Source organism: Vidua macroura, chromosome Z, assembly GCF_024509145.1.
Source record: "Vidua macroura isolate BioBank_ID:100142 chromosome Z, ASM2450914v1, whole genome shotgun sequence".
Classification (NCBI taxonomy): domain Eukaryota; kingdom Metazoa; phylum Chordata; class Aves; order Passeriformes; family Viduidae; genus Vidua; species Vidua macroura.
Window position 1 is genome coordinate 44,019,915 of NC_071611.1, and position 21,781 is coordinate 44,041,695.

Consider the following 21,781-nt stretch of genomic DNA (forward strand, 5'->3'; position numbering starts at 1 on the left):
AGGAGTCACCAGAGCAATTGCTTCCAGACCCAGAGGAGGGAATGATTTTCCTCTGCTGATCAGGGGCAGAAAATCTCATAAGACTTCTGCAAGCCTAATTGAACCTTCATGATGATGTTTTGCATACTGAAAGGTGTTTTGGAACCATTGTGGGGTTTTCCCCTAAAGGCACAAGGATTGTGTTACTTCCTGTATGAAATGGAAAAGAGAAGCAGTGGTCTGGCCCTTCAAAAGGACCTAATGCCTGTGTGACACCACATCCACAATTCTGAACTTACCTGTGCAGAGATCACCACTGTCTCTTACCCACATCACTGGAGGCTTTCACACTGGGGATGTTACAGCACATGGATGATTTGTGAGAGCCATCTGAGGGTGGGCAGGTAGCCACACTCTCCACAGTTGAAGGTTTCAAACAAAGATCAGACTTCAGGTTTATGTATCCAGAGGCCCTCCCCCAGAATTTTCTGCAGTTCTTTCTTGCAAAAGTACCCTAAAGGCTTGTTAGAAGTAAACTCAGATGGTTAAATCCCTGATAAACAGTATTCGGGACCTGCCTATTCAGCCAGTGTTGGAAGATATCTGAGGGAAAGCTAATACTTGAACTTTTTTTGCTACTTCAACATTCCTCCAAATCATCTTGCTTTCTTCTTATGTTTGACCACTGAAGTAACATGGAGTTGAGCATTTGAGCAAATGAGTCCTGGATCCCCTGGTTTTCATCCACTTCCTGCTTGTAATGAGTCCTTCCTGCCCCTCTGTCTCCCTTCATTGCCTCTTGCAGACTGATTTGTGCATCTTGCCCTCATGCATCTTGTCAGAACACTCAGCTCTCAGAAATGCCTGAAGCTTCTGAGTCTCAAAGAAGTCCCATTTTCATGATAGAACAAAAGAGCAGTTAAAGGTTTGTTCAGTGCTCCCAACAGTCGTGACAGCAGATGCTATTTTGTCCTTTCTACCATGTGTTTTGAGGAATTCCTATTTTAACAGCTACCCTAGAAGTGCTGAGTTTAAGAGCACTGCTCCCAGCTCTTAGTGGTGTCCAGGATCCCCCACAGGATTGCTTATCACACCACTGTGGCTGCTTGGTTAAGGACACTAGTATATTCCCACAGGACAGTTGATCACTATACAGTAATTCATTCCTATAGCTCCAAAGGACATAGCTTATTCCAAGAAAGTGTTAAGCCTTTTACTGCAGTTTGTCTCTGCTGACAAGGAGAAATCTGCTGTGTCCTTGGCTGAAATCCCAAAATTCACAAGGCATTTCTGTGGGACAAATCATCCTGTGTGCTTATGCCCTTTGAGAGATTCTAGTCTGGATTAAGTGCTTCAGAGTCATGTTGAGAGAATTTGCTTCTGGAATGGACATATATCTAAGAAACATATAACACACAGTGGTTCAGACTTAACAGCAGCGAGTGAGTAGACCCATGTAGGGTGGGGACATACAAAATTGTCAGAAATGCCTACACCTTTTCAGCTGGGAGAGGGCTTCAACTAAAGCATACTTGAAGAAGTCCTTATTGCTTTAACTAATAAAAAATTTTGTAGCACTTTCTGTGCTGGAGTGGGAAAGCACACATCAGTAGGCTAAAGATGCAAGGACTGCTCTTCCTTGCATGAATCAGATCTTCAAGTAGAAGTTTCAATCCTCTTAATTAGGAGACCTTGCAAGACAACATCATGAAGATACGGTGCACCTCCTGACTATATTTCTATAATTTATGTGAGGTGATCAAAGTCAAATGCTTGAGAACATTCCCTACTACTACAGAGTTCACTAATACAGCCCCCATGTTTCTGGATTTGTTTTCCTTGTTGTCAAACCAGTCTCTTAGCCTTTTACCTCCTTAGACTTAGTTATTTCTCCAAAGACCATATCATAGAATAATTTTGTTTGGAATCATCTAGTTTGGAAAAGACTTCCAAGATCATCAAGTGGAATCTTTAACTGAACATCACCCTTTCACCAAGTGCCACGTCCATTTGTTTCTTGAACACTTGCAGGGATGGTGACTCCACCATCTCCTTGGGAAGTTTGTTCCAGTGCTTAACCACCCTTCAGTGATGAAATTTCTCCTGATGTCCAACCTGAACCTCCCTGGGCACAGCTTGAGGCTATGTCCTCTCATCATTCACTGGTTGCCTGGGAAAAAAGGCCAACCCCCACCTGGCTACAACCTCCTTTCAGGCAGTTGTAGAGGATGATAATGAGCCTCCGCAGCAGCAAAACTGAGGATAAGATAGATTTGTTGCTGTAGCCTGCAGTCTTGAAGGACATTTTTTTGAATGGTCATTCCCATAAGCAGCCATGGTAGCAGTGTATTCCTAAAGGAGCTTCTGGATTGATGTGTGCCTTGCTAATCATCACATAATACATGCTTTTGAACATAGACATGTGTTTGGAAGATCTGCGTGAGCTTGCTCTCTCTGCCAGTCATCTGCCAGTGAGAGGCATCAAATTGAAGTCCACCCCCAGTGGGTTGGCAATATTAGCCATCATTATACTCAAATGATTTTTTTAAAATTTAAATCAGATGCTGGTCTCAGGAGGCGCTGCTACCACGACTTTCCAATGACAACCTTCGTACTCCCTGACACACCAGGCACCTGGAGGGGAATGTATGCGGATTTCAAAGGATAAAGGGCTACTCTGTAATCTGGCCTGTTCTCTGAAAACTGTTGTCCTACTCTTTACTTTACCCTTTACTTTCTAGGTTGCCTAGTCCTTTTTAGCCTTTGCCTGTGACAAGCAAAAAGGTATTTAATGTCAAGCGATGCTTGTGACTTGCATTGTTGCTCCCAAGAGCTTTGTGGAATACATTGCCCTAATAAGTAACATTTTCAGCAGCACTTTTTTTCCAAGGTAAAGATGACATAATTCACCTAGTGTCGTTTTTATTTTTAAATAACTAATTTTATGCTAATCTGCAGAGGAAAATAAAGAAAAAAGAGGTAGAGTCTATGTTTCATATGCTAAGTTAAGGGGTAAGCCGCAGTGATCTGTAGTATTCTAATTCTTTTCATCTGCATATGGGCTCGTGAAGAAATTGGGGGTTTTTCTGCTGAACCCACCAGGCAAATATTTCCCATTTTAGCACTCAAATACATGGAATTAAAAATAGGTAAAGTTGGAGGACACAGAACACTCTTGAAGTCTTATCTTTCAAGACAATAATGGAAACTTGGGCTTTTTGAAAATCTGTGTCCTGTGCTGGTGAAGTAGGTGAACTGAAGCTTTGCTATAATATGTCTATATTTTGATATATTTCTAGATTTCTCCCTAAATATGGCCTCCTATAAAGAGAGAGGTATATTTTGACAAAAATTGCTGAAATGAAACTTTGCTGGTCAGTCCGTCCTTCATGCATGATTTTCACTGCTTTTTAAGGGATGAAGAAGAGAAAAAAAAATCTCACTCGGATGGTACTGATGAAAAAGATAATGGGAACCAGACAAAGGCTGTCAGTCGAATTGGCAATTCAAATAACCCATTTCTGGACATCCCTCATGACCCCAATGCTGCCGTGTATAAAACTGGATTTCTGGCTCGGAAAATCCATGCAGATATGGATGGAAAGAAAAGTGAGTAATTTTTCAATCCTAATGTGTTATTTTCTTGTTATATCTTCACAATGCCACTTACCAATGAGCCCATGTACTTCTCAAGGCAAATAGTGGTGCTTCATTAGGGGAAATAGCAACAATAACAGGCAACACAACAACTGGATTATCACACTCTCACTGTTAGGATAGAATTTACAACGTTTAGTCCCATTTGCAGAAGCTCTAATGCATAAGAGGTAATGTGATACAGCAAAGCAATGTGAATTTTTGGGCTAAAAGAAACTTAATATAGTGCTTTACAGATAGAAAATAATTTCAAGTGAATTACAGTAGCTGTTCTGCAGTAATTTAATAATTCTACTTTTCCTTATGTGACACCAGATTGTTCCAGATCTCCCCTCCTCTCTGGGTCTGTCTTTAAAGAAAGGCTTTTCTTTACCTCTGTTTAGAAGATACTGTTCCCTTCCATACTTTCCCAGCCTTGGATCACATATCCAGTGAAGGGTGGCAGCTTTTGGCAACAGCCAGCTTTTTACTATGCTGTTCCTCCCTGCCCTTTTCTTGTAATAATCCTGCTGTGTCTCTTACTTACTTTAACTATCTTCATCCCTTCTTGTCCTACTTCTGTTTGTGATGCACTAATCATGAAGGGCCTCTGATGCACCTGTGTGTGTTTTGTTGTTTGTATATCTTCATTTGTTGTCGACAGATCTTGGAAAAAGCTGAGGTTAGTCAGAGCATCTGTGTTTTCCCCAGTAACTGTTGATGATTGCCTACTCATGATTCACATTGGTAGGCTAACTGGCTTCATGATGGGTTTCCAGTAACAGCCAGTCTCTCCTAGGCTAAGCTCTTTGATGTTTACATGTTTTGCTAGTCTATTTTAGAAGGTACAATTGGAGGTCAGTATTTTCAAGATGGAAGCTAACAGCAGGACAACTGGATTTAGACAGAGGTGTCAAAATCAAGCTGACCTAATTCTTTGTGATGACTGGATACTCTAAATAGGCTTGTCTTTATTAAACATCTTCTTATTCAACCATAATAAGTAATTGTATCTGGTTGCCTTTATTAAATTATTTCTTTAATTATAAATACCAGAATTGCTCATTATTTAGCACACTGGACCACTGGCATTCTGGAGATAACTCTTTTATGAGTAATGTAATTAGGGCCACGTTTTCAGAAGTTCCTATACGATTTAAAGATCTGTCTTCTTTAAAAAAAAAGTTGCATTCTGGCTTTCCAGGTGCTAACAAAACTTTTTTTGTTTGTTTGTTTGTTAAACCTTTTCATATTCCATTTTCTAATGGAATCCTTGCAGGGCAGAGATTAGCTTGTGTGGGATTTCAAATGAAGTGATGTGCTAGAATGCTCATCTGTATTTTTTCAGGAACCTAGTTCTGAGGGCTAAAGCATTTAGGCACTTAGAGGAGAAGGATGTAACAGGGGCTAGTGGCTGGAAACTGAACCGAACAAATGCCAGTTAGAAGTAAGGCCTGTTTTACAAGATGAGAATGATTAACCTCTGGGACAAGGGACTTGTAACCTCTTCATCTTCACTTTCTGTCTTCAGATCAGAATGGAGTGCCTTTCTGAGTGTCATTCTTTAGTTGTGTGTGTATTAATTTCGGTATAGTGTCAGTAATACAGTATATGGATACTGGTCAGCGATGTATGCTTGGTGGGGAGTGACTTAGATGTAGGTTTCTGGTCTCTGGTGCTGTGACTGTACAGCTTGTGCCTAATTCTCTCCCTCTGTCGCACCTGAATTTCAGACTGGATCCTTCAGCCTTCAGGCTGAATTTACTTCCCCCACCCCCCTTCCCCCACTGCTTGTCTCTAGGAATTTATGGGCTAGATGTGTTGTTTCTGTTATGTTCTTCAACCTCTAACTGACTTTGGGTTTCTTGTGGGATTGGGTGTTTTACATATGATTTTGGTTGGCACCCTTCTCCTTTCTTAATGCCACCTTGGGACTGCAGCAGCAGTAAAGGGGAATGATGCTCTGGGGAGACACTGCTTTCTGTGTAGTATCCCACTGGTTCTGAGCAGTCCCTGCCAGCCTGCTGTGGCACATAGAAAGACTGCTTCTTTCTGAAAACTGCTGTGGTGCAGAGCTCAGATGTAGTTGTGTAGGGGCAATGTCTGCCTGTCTTCAAGAGCACAAAGACTGGATCTCTGTGGCTGTCTGTGGCCTGCTTTCTTCATTGCTGCTGTTGCTTTCTGATCCAGTCCAGGGCTGTCATCAGGGTTGTTGTATTACTCTCTCTCACTGCAGGTACATGCAGGCACTGTGCTAAATTGCATTGTCCTTTGGAAAAGATAGTTCAAAGGAGGTTTAACACAGGACTCATGTAGCTCTCCTGTAGCGTAGACAAAGTATGAAAATGGATCTGATTTAAATGGGTTTTCATTTGTTTTCTTTCCAGCTCCCCGGGGAAAACGAGGCTGGAAAACCTTTTACGCTGTGCTGAAGGGAACGGTCCTGTACTTGCAGAAGGTAGGGGAAATCACTGTCTTTTGAAAACTAATTAAAGAGGGATAAAGCAGCACGCATCCTCTCCACTCTCTCAGCACACCTCCAGGCTCCTTTCCCTGGGATGTACAGCATGACTGATCTCCCTACCCCCACCCTTTTAACACACACATTCAGGCATGAATCCTCTCATTGACACCCTGTCCCTTTTCACAATTTCAAGTTCAGTTCCACTGCCTGCATCCACATGTGCGCCTGCATCCACATGTGCACCCTGTCTCACATGTGCACATGTGCCACTGCTGTCTCACACAGCTGAAAAAAACAGCCAGCTTCAGCAGCAGTATCACCTCTCTGTGTTGTGCACACATTCCTCTAGGCTGTTTTTAACTTTGCATTTCATACATATGACTTCCCCTTCTGTAAGCTTGTCCTCCTTTCCCACCTTTTCACAGTACACTTTTCTGCAATGCCTGCAAGACGAGCTGCAAAACAATTGAACAACAGCTTGGCTTTGGTAGGAATCTGCAGCTTCTGTTCTTTTGCCAAATTGAAGGATAAAAGGATACTTTTTTCCCACAAAGCAAGAAAGGACTGGTTTCTAACAAAATGTGCTTCCTGACAGCAAGATGTCTAAATGTTTAAAAAAAAAGTCAAATGAAACCCTTCAAGCCTTTTGTTGCAAGCTTAAATATATTATAGTACATTTTTAACTCCACTGTTAGAACATAAAATGCAACATATGAGTGAGAACTGTCAAAATCAAATAAATGGAAGCAGCTAAGTAGATTGTTAAGGCTTTTTGCCCTCCAATATAGATGAAATATTCATGGAATAGGTACTGCTTGTCCAGACTGCCCTATATTGCAGAAGTATGCTTCTTTAAAAGCTGTTCTACATTTTCACTCAAAAACTGATAAGTTTGTGACTATCAGGAGTGCAAATACATACTGCTGTTTCCTCCTCCCCTGCTATGGCTTTCTGAAGTTGTTGGTTTCACTGGAGCCAACCTGAATAGTCTCTTGAGAAGAAAGAGTGATTTGAATCAGATTATTATAGCATGAATTTTACAAGGTGAATGCTTGGGGTGCAGTACCTTTTTGAGGGGGCTGAAATCTTGAAACAGATAAAACAATCTGCAGTCAGGACAGAAGATTTGGGCTGAAAGTTGGATGTGATATGCTCAGAGACAGTGCAAGACACTAAAACCAAGTCTGCTGAATCCCAAGTCCTTTTACTGGGAATACGTTCAGGTATTACTAAAATGCCTTCATGGCAGGCTTGTACTTGCCCTTTTCTGACCAAAGTGGATTCATCTGCTTCAGTTTCTGAAACAAGTAATCTTTAATGTTCACCTGAAAAAACTACATGGTTCTCTGAGAAAGAAAAAGACTCCTTTTTTGTAATACAATAATTAATTTCTTATTTGATATTCAAGGGAAAGAACTGAGTATACTGTCTATTTTAGCACCTTAATTAAATATTTTTATGAGTATTGCTGGCATATTAGTTGAAAATGCTTTCTGTTTAATAAAATGTAGAGATGCTGATGTAGCATGCAAATTTTCTACAGAATGTTGCCCTCTCCCGTTACCCTCCACACTTTCAGAAGCAGGGAGTAATTTCACATATGAGTGCATCTTTGCAGAACAAAATGCATTGTTGGAATTCTTGTTCTTATTTGTTTTTAGTTGTGTATTTTGCATTTGTCAGAGCACTTGAATTCAGTGGTTACAGGGCAGTACTCTGCAGAGTTGCATTTTCCCATTTGCATGGGAGCCATCCATTGCATTGAAGCCATCTTACTGTAGCACACTGCCAAGCAAAGCTTTTGCTTTTGTGCTGTGAGAGGTTGACAGAAGGGTGTTATGGGAGGTAACTCATTCCAAGAGTGATGGGGCAGCTGTGAGCTTCCCCAGGGTGCCTCTGGCCCCTGCTCAGCCACATGCTGCAGCTGTGAAAAAGCCTGTGATTTCAGCTTCAGAGGGTCCACCAGGGCTTTCCTTCAGCACTCAAATAAACTTTACTCTGCTAGGGATGTAGTATCATAGAAGGTGAAGGTGCCAGAGTTAAAAAATACACAGCTAGGCCAAGTAGTTATAGTAAATGTTGCTGAGCTGCTGTTTCTTTCTGTAGGGACTGAAATTATCCCAATTTTAGGAAGTACTGAAGCATTTTAGAACATTTTGATTTCTTTGCAGAAGTGCATAGTTCTGGAAATAGTCCTGGTCAAAGGGTTGTCTTGTGTCAGTTGACCTTCTCCCCTGATTATAGAGAAGGTGAAGCTGACATAATGCAGTAGGGTGGGGTGCATTCACAAGCACATCCTCTTTCTCTCATTCCCTATATACTGGTGGAGGTGACATCTGTGATGGTGGTTTCATTGCACTATTCAAGCGGGATAGAGAGAAATCTCACTGTACAGGTGCTGCTTACATACAAACGTGTACAAACCTCTGCAGTATTGCTTTCTGTGTTCATCTGTAACTCAGCTGTTCCCTCAGTACACTATATAATATAAATATTAAGTGTTCATAGCAGCTGTGAATCTCCCAGTGGGCAATGTGATCCCAATTCTGCTGTCTCTCTGCATTGCTGTTCTCCTTGTTTTGCTGTCAAAGGCCACATATGAGAGTGTTTTGTAAAGGATGGTCACTTGAGATTTACTGAGGATTTTTCTGGACAGCCTTGTCTCCCTGCCCACCTTTTTTTTTTTTCCCCATTGCAATTATTCCAGTGCCAATTCCGCTGGTGCGTATTGTTTTGTTCTTAAGTAAGTGATTTAGGAGAGATGGTTTTTGAATTAGTGAGCACAGAGGGCACTGGAGGAGCTCAGTGGAAATGTTCACAATTAGCCAACTAAACATGCCTACGCAATATTGTATAAAATAAGAAGTTTGACATGTTAGGGACATTGGCTGTGTCTCTGGGCATCCTCAGGCCAAGGTTAATTTCCTGCCCTCTGTTCATGGCAAGAGGAAATTGCAAAGTAGCAGCTTGACAGAATGTCTGTTCACTAGACTGACATGGGATGTGATGTGCATACACAAGAGAAACTTATAAGGAGAGGACATAAGGCTGACCTTGCTTCCTTTCTAGAAATTGCTTCTGGGCAAACAGTGCACAACACGAACCTCCGTGTTTTATTTGGACTCTTCTGTGAGGTTTGCAACATCTTTGTTCTTCAATATGGCACCTCATAATCTCACAGGCTTCAGGTATTTTTATATAAATTTTGTCAAATTTCCTCTGTTAAGAATTAGAAAAAAAATTGAGAAAGGCCAGAGTGATGTAAAGTGTTTGGTAGTGAGAATTTCTGAAAGAGAATCTTGTAGCTGTCACATGCAGCTGCATGGAGATGTCCATCTATGGTACAGTGACTGATAAGAAAAGACAAATGTCATTCTCTGGTTTGCTAAAAATGTATTTAGAAATATGCTGACTCTGGGTCATCAAGGTGTGGGAAAGTCATTCTCCAGGAGTTTGAGAAAGATGAATTCAGCATGCCATTGCATTGTATGCAGCACTCACATCAGCCTTCAGCTGACAGACAGATCATAGTTTCTTTCTGGCTCCGTATATTTCTTGCCACTGTCTAGGTCTAACTTTAGAGCGCTGCCTTCCATTTCAGCTCAGCCTGAAGGCTGACATCAGCATATCATAGCACATACTGTCCTTGACGGCTTAGGCAAAAATGGATGTTCCTACTCCCCTAGCATTCCCTACCAGTCAAAAAGAGTTGAAGGCCTTGGAGAAGGAATTTTGGCAGCACATTCATGTCCTTACAGCTTTCTCTGAGGCTGGCAAACTATGTGGAGACATTTCCGGTATGCTGATCAGTGCCTTTGGAGAAGCTGGCAAAGGCTCAGCTGTCAAGGTAGATTGCAGCCAACTGATCTGGTGGGATTAGCAGGATTACCATAAATGCTTTGTGTTGGAAAGGAGGGCTTATCAGCCAGGGCTGCTTCTGGGACTGCCCAAATGTGGACTTCTTCTGAAACAGGTTTAGTCAACAGAGTAAGTTGTAGACATGGGATGCAACTCACAGAGGAAGCTAGGAGGCAACAAGCTAAGTGATAGCTGACACTGTCTCTAGGCAGTAATATGAGGTAAAATAGATTATCATATGACTGAGGCCTGTCTAATTTAATTTCCTGGCTCTGAGGTTTTCCCAGTCTTCCTGGACAATGGAGCCAGTCATTTCCCCCAAAACTACCACCAAATAAATCAGCTTGTGACCCGTTAGAGGAAGGGGCTTGATCTGAGGCCTTGCCTCCTCCATCTTCAAGACAGGGTATGCCAGACTTCTTGAAAAAGGTTTAAAGAAATGCCCTAAGTGGGCATAGACGAAATCCTTCAAGACAGACAGATGCCTCCAAATCTTGCTGAGTCTCAAATTATGAGAGAGGAAGGACATTTAGCTTTGCTCACTGCCAGTCCTTGTAAACCCCTTGTGTTACAGATCTTTAGGTTGGAGGCTGCCCTTTGGTCACCTGTGCAGTAATGCTCTGCCTTTCTGCTGGGCCTGCCAGACCCATGGTGGGTTGTGCCCTTGCCTAGCTCCAGATAGAGTTGGTGGTGTGGCAGGGCTGCTGGGTAGCTGCCTCTTCTCAGGTTAAGTGTCTGAGCAGCAGTGTGGGAAGTTGTGGGCCTGCACTAGCAGGACCTCCATCAGAAAGGATGCAACATGGCAGAGGAGCAAGATGTTTTCTCCCACCTTCCAAGAGATGGTTACCACAGCTGGTAACCATCCACTCGCTATCCACTGAAACTCAACCTGGAGAGCCCCAGACCAGCCTGGCTGAAAGCTCAGATACCTTTGGATGTGGCGTGGATTCCTCTGGCTGCAATCCTGTTTGGTGTGCTGCCAGAAAAGTTCTGTAAATGAATTCATGCACATTAACCAGCTCTTCTCTCAGGTGGGCGCCTTCCAGGATGTTGAAGCTAATGCTAATCCCTGCACACACTCTGCATCCTGCACTGTATTTCCTGATAAACCTCATCTCATAAATTGTGTTCAAGTGCGGGATCAATAGTTATAATGCCTGCAGGGAATTATTTCACTGCTTTGCAGCTGTCACACTCAGTGTGTATTCCTAGTGAGACTGATTTCTGTGGTACACTAAGGGGGAGAAATTGAGTCAATTACAGACTGCTTTGGCCTGGCCTTCAGAAAAAAAGTGATGCAGCCTTGCTGGAAAATCACTTTTCTTTCAAAAAGCTCCTGGCTTTCCCAAGCCATTTATAGTCATGTGGGCTTTGGATGGAACTTGTGGCTATATTATGCCCTTGTCCAGCTTCCGTCACTCAGAAGATCAAAGACTGCTTCCAGGCTGAAGCTTGCAAACAAGAGGCCCTGTTTTTGTCATCTGGTGTTAGGAGTGGTACAGTTACTGTATCAGAAACCCAGACAGAGCTGTGTTTGCCATTTTTAGACCCTCATCAGAGAGATGGAAGTGAGTTTGCTGTAATTTTCTTTGTGCGCATGGTAAGGAGGCTTCTGTGGTGTGTGAAGGATTGCCTAGGAGCACCTACAAAGGTAATTGGTTGAGAAAAATTAAAATCAGGCAGTAGATGCTGAGAACAAAAGTAGCTGAGCAGTGGAGTTGGGGAGCTGATTATGAAGGATTCTTGAAATGAAGGCAAATGAAGCTGTAGTCATAGTCAAATATTTCCTGGTTACATCTATTCCTGTCACACAGGTAGTAGAACTACTTCTCTCCCTTGGAAAGACATCAAAACAGAGAAAGAAAGACAGAAACAAAGACAGAAAGACAGAAAAGACAGAAAAGACAGAAAGACAGAAAGATAGACAGAAAGACAGACAGAAAGACAGACAGAAAGAAAGACAGACAGAAAGAAAGAAAAGAAAGAAAGAAAGAAAGAAAGAAAGAAAGAAAGAAAGAAAGAAAGAAAGAAAGAAAGAAAGAAAGAAAGAAAGAAAGAAAGAAAGAAAGAAAGAAAGAAAGAAAGAAAGAAAGAAAGAAAGAAAGAAAGAAAGAAAGAAAGAAAGAAAGAAAGAAAGAAAGAAAGAAAGAAAGAGAGAAAGAAAGAGAAAATAAAACATGTTAAGGGTATTGGAAACCACAAATCAGGTTGCACTTAGTTCATATACTCTATTACTGTTTCTGAGCTCTGGAATAAGGTTTTTTCCCTAGGCTAAGGAAAAAGGAATAGTACATGCAGAAATTAAATGCCCTAAATTTTCCCCCTGCTATCTCCTGCAGGATGAATATAAGCCAGAAAAGGCTTTGTCGGAGGAAGATCTGAAGAATGCGGTTAGCGTGCACCATGCGCTGGCATCCAAGGCAACAGACTATGAGAAGAAACCCCATGTCCTCAAGCTTAAAACAGCAGATTGGAGAGTCCTGCTTTTCCAAGCCCAGTAAGTGCTCACCTCGTGCCCCTCATTGAGGAAATAAAGCAGTGCTGAAGGAGGAATAAATTCCTGCCTGGACAGATTAAAACAGAGGCTTAAGAGGTTCAATCTGTTTATTTGATCAGAAATAAGATTAAGTAGTGATGTGATTAGAGTGCACAAGTAGTGCATGAGAAAGAAACATCAGGTTTTAAGAGGCTTTTTAATCTAGCTGAGAGAGGCATAACAAGATGCAGCAGCTAGAAGCTGAAGCTCCAGGAAATTAAATTTGGAAGCAACCAACAAACTTCTAACTGTCAGGATGATTAATCATTGAAGCAAATGACCAAAGGTAGCCTTGGATTGTCTGTCTCCTGATGTCATCAAGTCCTAGCCGGATGTCTTTCTAGAAGGTATGCTGTGGTTAGAAACAAAGTTACTACTTAATACAAGAATTATTTGATAAAGTTTTTCATGCTGTGGTATCCAGACATAACAGAGTACCTGCCTTTTGCTTCTGAGCCCTTTTCTACTGAGATCTGTATTAAACCTCTTAGAGATGTATGGAGTCCAGCAAAACTGAGACCTTAGGACATATGTCTGAATCAGGGCATTAGTTGGTTCTGTCAGCTGTGTTACTGGGTTTGGATTAGGGAAAGATGTGTGCTAGGGTATGGACCAAACCACAAGCCAGCCCGTGACTGAGTTACTTAGCACTAACTGCTTGCAAACATAGGCAGGAAGACAGAGCAGACTCTTAAGACTTGCCTAGTTTTGGTTATTCTGAATTTTTAGAATACTATAGAAGGGATGGAAATAAGTAGACAAGGCTGAATCAGCAGTGCTTAATATGTGTTGCTTCCTCAGGAGCCAAGAAGAAATGCAGACCTGGATCAACAAGATCAACTGTGTGGCTGCTGTCTTCTCTGCACCACCATTTCCAGCAGCCATTGGCTCTCAGAAGAAATTCAGTCGCCCACTCCTGCCAGCCACCACAACAAAACTATCTCAGGTGAGACATTTTTATATAGAGGGTAGGTGGTGATGATTTCTGTTTCTGACTGGACATTGGATGGTGGTCCTTGTCACTGTTTCATAACTGTTGCCACTAGCAGTCCTAGGAGGAGAAGGCTTGCATAATAAATCTCTGCTCATTTCCTCACACAAGATTTGAAGTGGGAGAGAAGAGGAACAGACTCAAATACAATTTATTTATGTTTTTGAAGAAAATAGATAAAGAATTAGGTAAAGAATTTTCTTCTTGTGCCTATGGCCCTGCAGAGGATATTTCAGATACTGATTGATGGGGTTTTTTTGGATATGAGTGTTTATGAAAGCCACTCATTTCAGAAGAAGTGGACATTGGCTTATTGAATTGATAAAAGGTGAAAGCTTTTGATGCATCAGACAAACATCAATTATATTTCTCCCACTAGATTTTCCAGACTCCTTTTATCAGGTTAGGAATTTCCTGTATAATATATATTTATAAACTGTGTCTTACATGAATCTCTTCAGTCTCCCTTGTGATCACACAAGCTTTTAGCATCCCTTGGCAAGGAGTTTCACAGTTCTACTGCGTCTTGCAGAAACGCACGTATTTTCTGCTTGTCTGACTGTGTCAGATGCTTGTGCCCGTAGCTTTTTGTATTTTGGGAGATTCAATGCCTGCCTGGAATTCCTCCTGCACTGGCAGGAACATGATACTGATTGTGTTGATCGGATTGACAGAGTGACAGAGGTTCATGACATCTTCCTGTGGCTTTTAAAGTGATCTGCCCATGCTGGATTGCTTCTTAAATGCATTTGTTGGGTTTTTTTTAACTGTCTTCATAGCTTAGCAACTATCCTTAGAAACCACTGTCTCAAAATCTGTGCTTCTCTAAGGGTGTGGGGTTTTTAGGTTGCCTGTGCTTTTTCTCTCTCCATGACAGTAGCCTTTCTTCTTACAATGTGGTGACTGAGTTACCATTTTTTGTTCTGGGTTAAAGTTTAAAGCATGTTATGTAAAAAAATGATACTAATTTGTCTCATCCTTTTCGTTTTAGTTTTTGCTCATGGATACCTTTTTAAAAAATACAGTATGGGGCTTCCATAATTTACCCCTAGTCACCAAGGGAAGCTTTTTTACTCATTGTTCTGTATGATTGCTCCATTTAGCATGTTGTTTTCTAGTCTCCTTGTTTCCATTTAATCTGGAAAGGGAAAAGATAGATCACAACCCTGTGGTTTGTATCTTGAAGGAGGAGACACATGAAAAGTGGAATAAGATAAGCTGTTTTAGACAAACAGAAGAATGTTAAGTGTTCAAAATAGATAAATTCAAAGGCAAGTAGAAACATATCTGCTTTCATCTGTCAGTGTGGAAAAGCTGCCAGCAGGCTGTTTCTCATTAAAAAAAAAAATACAGATTGTCAGATGCCTGTGATGGATGTTTAGGATTTTGTGGGATGAATCATGATGGACACTATTTCTTCAAAGGGTCTGTTCCTAGTCAGCCAGAAGTCGAGGTGCAGTGAGGACCTATCATGGGTAAGGAAGAGTGGCTGGACATGATGACAGGTTGTGCAAGATCATTGTACCAGATTTTCTTTCAGAAGCAGAGCATTTTATGATCTTGGTTAGTCCAACCAAAGAGGGATGTGACAAAGCTATATATAAAGGAGCAATCAATCTAGAAAAGACCTTCTAGGGTGTTGGGGTTGTGGTGGTTTTTTTTTTCTGCATATGCGTAGCACACACAAAAGCTCCAAAGCTGGTGCTCTGGGAATGACAAGTGCTGTATTAATAGCTGCTCAAAGACCTCCTGTCATCAGGCTGTAGAACTCACTACCACAGGATGTCCCTGGGACCAGGGAATCAGCACAATCTCATTAGTGATTGGGCACTAATGAGAGAGATGCACATTTAGGGTAGTAACTAACAGCAACAAGAATTTTTGGCAAATTCTTTCTTTAGAGCCCTACCATTTTTAGGCAGAGGCAAATTATCCCACACATTTCTCTCTTCAGTACTCCTGCAAAAGAATTGAAACACAAGATCAGTTGGGTCTTTGCTATCATCATCTGTAGAAGTTTTCCCCCTTTCTGCTGTTTTCCGCAGCTCCAGCTCAGCAAGCCAAGAGGCTCAGTCCCCAGTGTGACTCAGTGCAGTGCAGGCATATCTGAGCTAGGCTTGAAGGTGTGGGCTTCATCTGAGCTGTGGGCTGTGCTCAGAACCCCACCACTGAGGGACAACATTGTCAGCTGTTCTGTCCTCTGAGGCGAGGTGCCTACACAGGAGCTGACCTGGGTACTACCTCTTGGCTAATTCACCAATATCTGCATGATCATGTGTCGATTTTGGACTGACCTAATTCAAACATAATTTCAGATCAAGCCTAGAAATGGACAGAAGGCCATCCTGCAGGAGATGGAAACCTTCTGAGATGAGGGAAAGTTAGCTGACAGATGGACTGGAGGAAGTGAGTAGGCCTGGGATTATGATAAAGGAAATTGCCTAGAAAGTGGGAGTAGCAGCTCCTCACTTTCTCCAGCTGCACCGTGGGATAAAAGCTGGTAGCAGCTTAGCAAAATGAGATACTTTAGGGGGACTGGACAGCCCTTCCTCTTCTGAATGCATTGTATTGTTCTAAACAAATAGAAACCACACACCAGAGAGCTTTTGGCAGTGCAGAAATAGAAGGAGGGGCCCTGGCTCTATGTCTTTTCTATCCTGGAAGGAATTCCTTTTACATTGTAATGACCTGAGGCAGGGCTTTCACCTGTCTCATTCTGCCCTTGGTTTGTCTGCATACACAACAGTCTTAATTAGTTTACAAAAAATGTGTTAAAGCAAAGGTGTCATGTTGTCAGTATTACTCGGCAGCAAGCTGCTTCCATTGCTCACAGCAAGGCAATGGATGACAAGTTTGCTCTCCTTCCCAGTGGCATCTGCTAGCTGCTGAATTTTTCTGCAAGCTTGGCCACTTTGAGTGCCTTTGAGAGAGTGTGCCTCTGGTAGCAGCACTCTGGGATGACAGACCTTATCAATCTAAGAAAAAGAAACTATGACATATTATTGTACAGGAACCTTTCTATTTTTCTTTGCTTATTGGATCTTTTAGAATCTGTCACTTAAGTGCCTAATGTGTTTCTGAAGGATGAACAGCTGAAGTCCCATGAAGCTAAGCTGAAGCAGATCTCCACTGAGCTTTCTGAACATCGCTCCTATCCTCCTGACAAGAAGCTCAAAGGCAAAGAAGTAGATGATTACAAACTGAAGGACCACTATCTGGAGTTTGAGGTATATACCGGAAACATTATTACTTTTACTTCTTGGGTATGGATGGTCTTATATTTGGGGTACAGTCTTGAAGTTCTGCATTTTTCACTTTACTTCCCTGGGAAATGTGTTCTTGCTAGGCAGAAAAGTCACAGCAATTGCAGATGCTCGGATGTGGCTGTTCTTTCTGGTGAAAACTTCCTTAGGGAATTTAGCTCCCAGTCTGTAATATGGAGGATAGAAACAAGACTCCTGTCCTTCCTGATGTACCTGTTTGAAGAGATTAAAAGATATTCATGCACAAAGTGTCTCGTGTTGTAAAACTGTGTTGCCTAGTGTATTGGAACCTCAGTCTCTAAAGAATGTGCTCTGCAGGAATACAGTTAATGGTAATTGTCTTCCATTGGTAGGTTCTGAAGGAACTGATATGCTGAAGTTATTTTCATAGGCATGCCTCCCTCGTCAGAGCCATTTGTGTTATATACCACTGAAATGGATGTCAGGATGAGAAGGAAAATAGTAGAATTAAAGATCACACGGTTGAGTGATGCAACTTAGGCAGATGCATTAGGGGATTGTTTTGAGTATCTGACAGCAGCTTTTATCTGTAATGGTGAATGCCACATTTTAGGACTGTGGGAATGAATCGGCAGCCCAGCAGATGTCTGGTATTTGTTATGAGTACACCTTTGAGCTTTTTTCCCCACGACTGCAAGTCAATGTTGCCTTGGGTCTGAAAGGATCCTACTCTAAACAGGCACTGCCTGGCAAGGAAAATACATCGTCTGAGAAAGAGGAACAGCAGATAAGACAGATGAGACCACCAGAGCTGATGCTGGAGGCAACACAGCACAAGCCTCCAGAGCTGAAATAAGCCTTGTGCCCCATGGTGTCAGTTTCTGTTACAGGGACTCTTTTTCCTCCTGGACTTAAATCATTACACACTTTTGCTTTTGCGGAAAGTTAACCACTGTGTAACCACTGTGTTGAGTTTCACTTTGCTGTAGCAATGTCCATCAGGATGGCTTTATGAAGGAGGAATAATAACCTGACCAACATGATAGTCTTTTATGATGTGATGTTTGGTGTGATGGACGAGGGGACAGCAGTGGATGTTGTTTGTTCTTCACTTTGACAAGAATTCTGACATTGTTACCTCTAACAACCTTGTAGTCAAGCAGATGAAGTGGATTAGTAAGTTGACAGTGAGGTAAAAAATTGAGATCAAAGGATTGTGATCAATGGCACAGTGTCAGTTAGTTTTGAACAGAGCACTCAGATGTACAGAATAAGCCACACACTTTCTCTCTGGAGGGTATCTTGTAAAACTTGGAAGAGCAAGCATTTTCTTAGCTTTGGGTTCTTGACATAAAGTTTATTTTCTATCACTTTTAAAAGCTTGGCAAGTTAGGATGAAATGTAGGCTGGAGTGTTAAAAGTTTATAGAAAGAATGATGAGGGAGTAGATTGTTGTGGCTTTTTTTTCTGTTTCTGTGAATTTTACCAGGGATAATATCCTTTATCTTTTAAGGATATTCCTCAGGTACCTCAGTACAAATCAGAACCAGTATAGCCGAGGAAACAAAAGGTGTCCTCTTCACAAGTGAGAGTCTGGAACAGCATTTGAGCTGTGCAGTTCACATTAGTGATCAGCTCTGCATGAGTGTTCATCTAAGCAGGCAAGTTGTGGCAACAGCTTCAGTTATGTGGGAGAAATGGTAATTCAAGGTGCTGGTTTGCTGTGCTGTGTTACCTTCACACTAAGCACAGATTTCACAGGCCATGTTGAACTACCAAAATACCATTCCAAGGGTCATGAGAGCAGGCAATTCCAAAATGTTGGAAGTCAAACAGATGAGGCAGAAGGCTAACTGAGATCTTCTTCTGGAGCTAAGGCAAAAAATGAGGTTTATGCTGAGTGGAAGCAAGGTCAAATGGCATGGGAAGAACCAGAGAGAGATGCTGCTCACCATTGTAACAAGAAAATTGATGTGGCCAAATCTCAGTTGGAGTTGCATCTGGCTAGAACTATGGGGGATAAAAGGAGCGTTCTAAAAAGAGTGTCAATAAAAAGAGTGTTTTAAAATATATTAATGTCAAAAGGCAGTGTAGAAATAACATCAGCCTCTTACAGGATTGGGATGGTCATCTCACAAACAGGGACATGGGCAAGGCAGAGGTATTTAATGCAGTCTTTTCCTCTGTCTGCAATATGGATGGCAGGGGGATCTCAGTGCCCTGAGCTGAAGGACCATGGCTGTGAGAATGATCAGCTCCCATATAACCTTGAAGTTGTGTGGGATCAGCTGTTCCAGCTGGATGCCTGCAAATATATGGGGCCCAATGAGATTCATCCAAGAAACCTCAAACAGTTTTCTGATGTCATCACAAAACTACTCTCAATGATATTTTAACAGTCTGGAGAGATCCCAGTTGGCTGGAAACTAATGTTTTCCCAATTTTCAAGAAGGGCAATAAAGATGACACTGGAAACTGCAGGTCTGTCAGTCTCACTTCAGTGCCTGGTAAAATTACAGAAGATTATTCTGGGAAGCACTGGAAAACACCTAGAGGACACTGGAATCATCATCACAGCTAGCACAGCTTCATGAGAGGAAAGTCAGGCTTGTCCAACCTGGTTTCCTTTTATGACAGGATAACCCACTTAGTTAATCAATAGAAGCCAGTTAATGCAATCTTTTTTTGATTTCATAAAGCTTTTGATACTATCTCTCTCAGGACCCTTCTGGAGAAAATGCCCAGCCCACAGCTGGATAAACACATCATGTGGTGGGTGAGCAGCTGGCTTATGGGTCAGGCACAAAGGGCTACAATGGAGTGACATCAGACTGGTGTGACCTGTCACTAGTGGGGTTCTACAGGGCTCCATCCTTAGCCCTGTGCTCTTCAACAGCTTCATAAATGAATTGGACACAGGACTGGAAGGGATACTAAGCAAGTTTACAGATGATACAGTATTGAGAGAAGCTGTTGACTCCCTTGAAGGCAAGGAGGCCCTGCAGAGAGACCTTCACAAATCAGAGGTCTGGGCAATCACCACCTGTATGAAGTTCAACAAGGAAAAGTGCTGGATTCTGCATCTAGGATGGGGCAGCCCTGGGTGTATGGACCACATGGGAATGAGGAAATGGAGAGTAGTGCCATGGAAAGGGACCTGTTGAAGGTCAAGTTGAACATGAGTCAGCAGTGGCCTAGCAGCCAGGAGGGCCAGCTCTGTCCTGGGGTGCATCAGGCACAGCATCACCAGCCAGGCAAGGGAGGGGATTGTCCTGCTCTCGTCTGCACTGGAGCGGCCTCAGCTTGAGTGCTGGGGGTAGTTTTGGGCCCCTCAGTATAAGAAAAATATGAAGCCCCAAAGCCTCCAAAGGAGGACAGTGAAGATTATGGAGGGCCTTAAGGGGAATCCATATGAGGAGCAACTGAGGTCCCTTGGTTTGTTCAGCCTGGAGGAGAGGGACTGAGGGAAGATCTCATTGTAGTCAACAACTTTCTTGTGAGGGGAAGAGGAGGGACAGGCACTGATCTGTCTGTGATGATGTGTGGGAATGGCCTGAAGTTGTGTCAGGGGAGATTTAGGCTGGACATTGGAGAGAGGTTCTTCTTCACCCAGAGGGCGGTTGGGCACTGGAACAGGGTCCCCCAGGGAAATGATCACAGCCTGACAGAGTTCAAGAAGCATTTGGACAGTGCTCTCAGGCACATGGTGTGATATTTGTGGATGATCCTGTGCAGGACTGGATTATCCCTGTGGGCCCCTTCCAACTCAATTTATTCTGTTATTCTGTGAGGCAGTAAAAATCCCAAACCAAACCTAAATGTTGAGTTGTGCGAAAATTGTGAATGGAAACTTTGTGAATAGAAAGCTTCCCTTTAGAACAATGCCCTGTCAGGGTTGGCAGGAGTGGTGAAAGAGCTTGCTGAATGAGGTTAAATGAAAAGGGCAAGGGGCAGGTGAGGTAGGATTTTCTAACTGTCTCTTTCAGGCTGAGACAGCAGGCTAAACCTAGTTTCCATGTACAAAGGGCCATGCTGACACATCTCGAGAAACACACCAGAAGGGCCTGTGAGTCCCTAAGGTAGCAGCACGGTACCATTAGGAAGGAAGATGCCATTTTCCTTTTCTGTACAATTTCTTTTTGTTTACACACTGGTGATGCCTTCATTCTTGTTCCTGACAAAAGACAAATAAGATGGAGGGGAGGTGAACCAGGAGGTAACTGGTCCTTGTTCAGGTATGCAGCCAGTAGCATTTATTTTTAATGATGTCTTTGCTTATACACACCATGGAAGGAACAGCTCTCATTGACTTCTCTTTGAGGAAGTACTGCATCAGATTGCAAAAAAATTGGTTGCTTATTGCAGAAAATCTATAATTAGAGAAAGATCTTTTCAGTGCTGTCAAGTGAGAGGTGAAGCCAGAATACTGATGTGTGGCTACCTCATACTTCTTTATTATGTGCAGTCATTCTTTAGAGATAATGTTGCAGAAGCTTTTGAATAGTTTCAATTTCTGTGGTTTTATTTCTTGACAGAAATTTCCAAATTAATTTCTTTCAAGGCAAAATTTCCACTAGCATTTACCTAACTTCAAATGTCAGGTCACTGAAGGACCAACTTTGTTGTGGTTGAAATCAAAGTAGAAGTGTGTTGATTAATTGTAATAGAAATAAAGGGCCTACAAAGTCCAGGAGAAAATGGCCATTTGCACACATGCAGGTCCTGGATTTCCATTCTGATTGCCAAGTCTTGAGACTCTGGTGGTGTTTACTGGACCAGTAAAAGCATAAATCCATACAACAGTAAAGCCCCCCTCTCAATTTCATGATACTACGCTGTTCCCAAGCTAAAAGCACTGGCTGGCCTTTTGCAGAAGCGTCTGGTTCATTTTGTGATGAATCATCCATCAGCTCAGTGCATCATCGTCAGGGCTCTTCTTGCTGTTTCTCTATTTCCATTTTTATTACATGACACATCTTACCTGCTTCATGTGTTTGTCTCTCACGTTGTGGAGCTCCATCTCCAGATATGGAAGTCATAGGAATGCTTATTTATTTAATTTGTAGGAGGATTCTGTTATGATTCTCCTCTAT

General features: G+C 42.2%; 1 protein-coding gene across 2 annotated transcripts in view; it reads left to right on the plus strand.

The window, feature by feature from the left end:
- The window catches only part of LOC128821553 (PH and SEC7 domain-containing protein 3-like), a 114,627-nt gene that overhangs the window by 85,517 nt on the left and 7,329 nt on the right, over positions 1 to 21,781 (plus strand). For both annotated transcript variants that reach the window (XM_054002711.1, XM_054002710.1), the window contains 5 exons: positions 3,395 to 3,588; positions 6,003 to 6,073; positions 12,277 to 12,434; positions 13,275 to 13,419; positions 16,548 to 16,691. In XM_054002711.1, the coding sequence (XP_053858686.1) occupies positions 3,395 to 3,588; positions 6,003 to 6,073; positions 12,277 to 12,434; positions 13,275 to 13,419; positions 16,548 to 16,691 (712 nt within the window). The remainder of the gene's footprint in view (positions 1 to 3,394; positions 3,589 to 6,002; positions 6,074 to 12,276; positions 12,435 to 13,274; positions 13,420 to 16,547; positions 16,692 to 21,781) is intronic.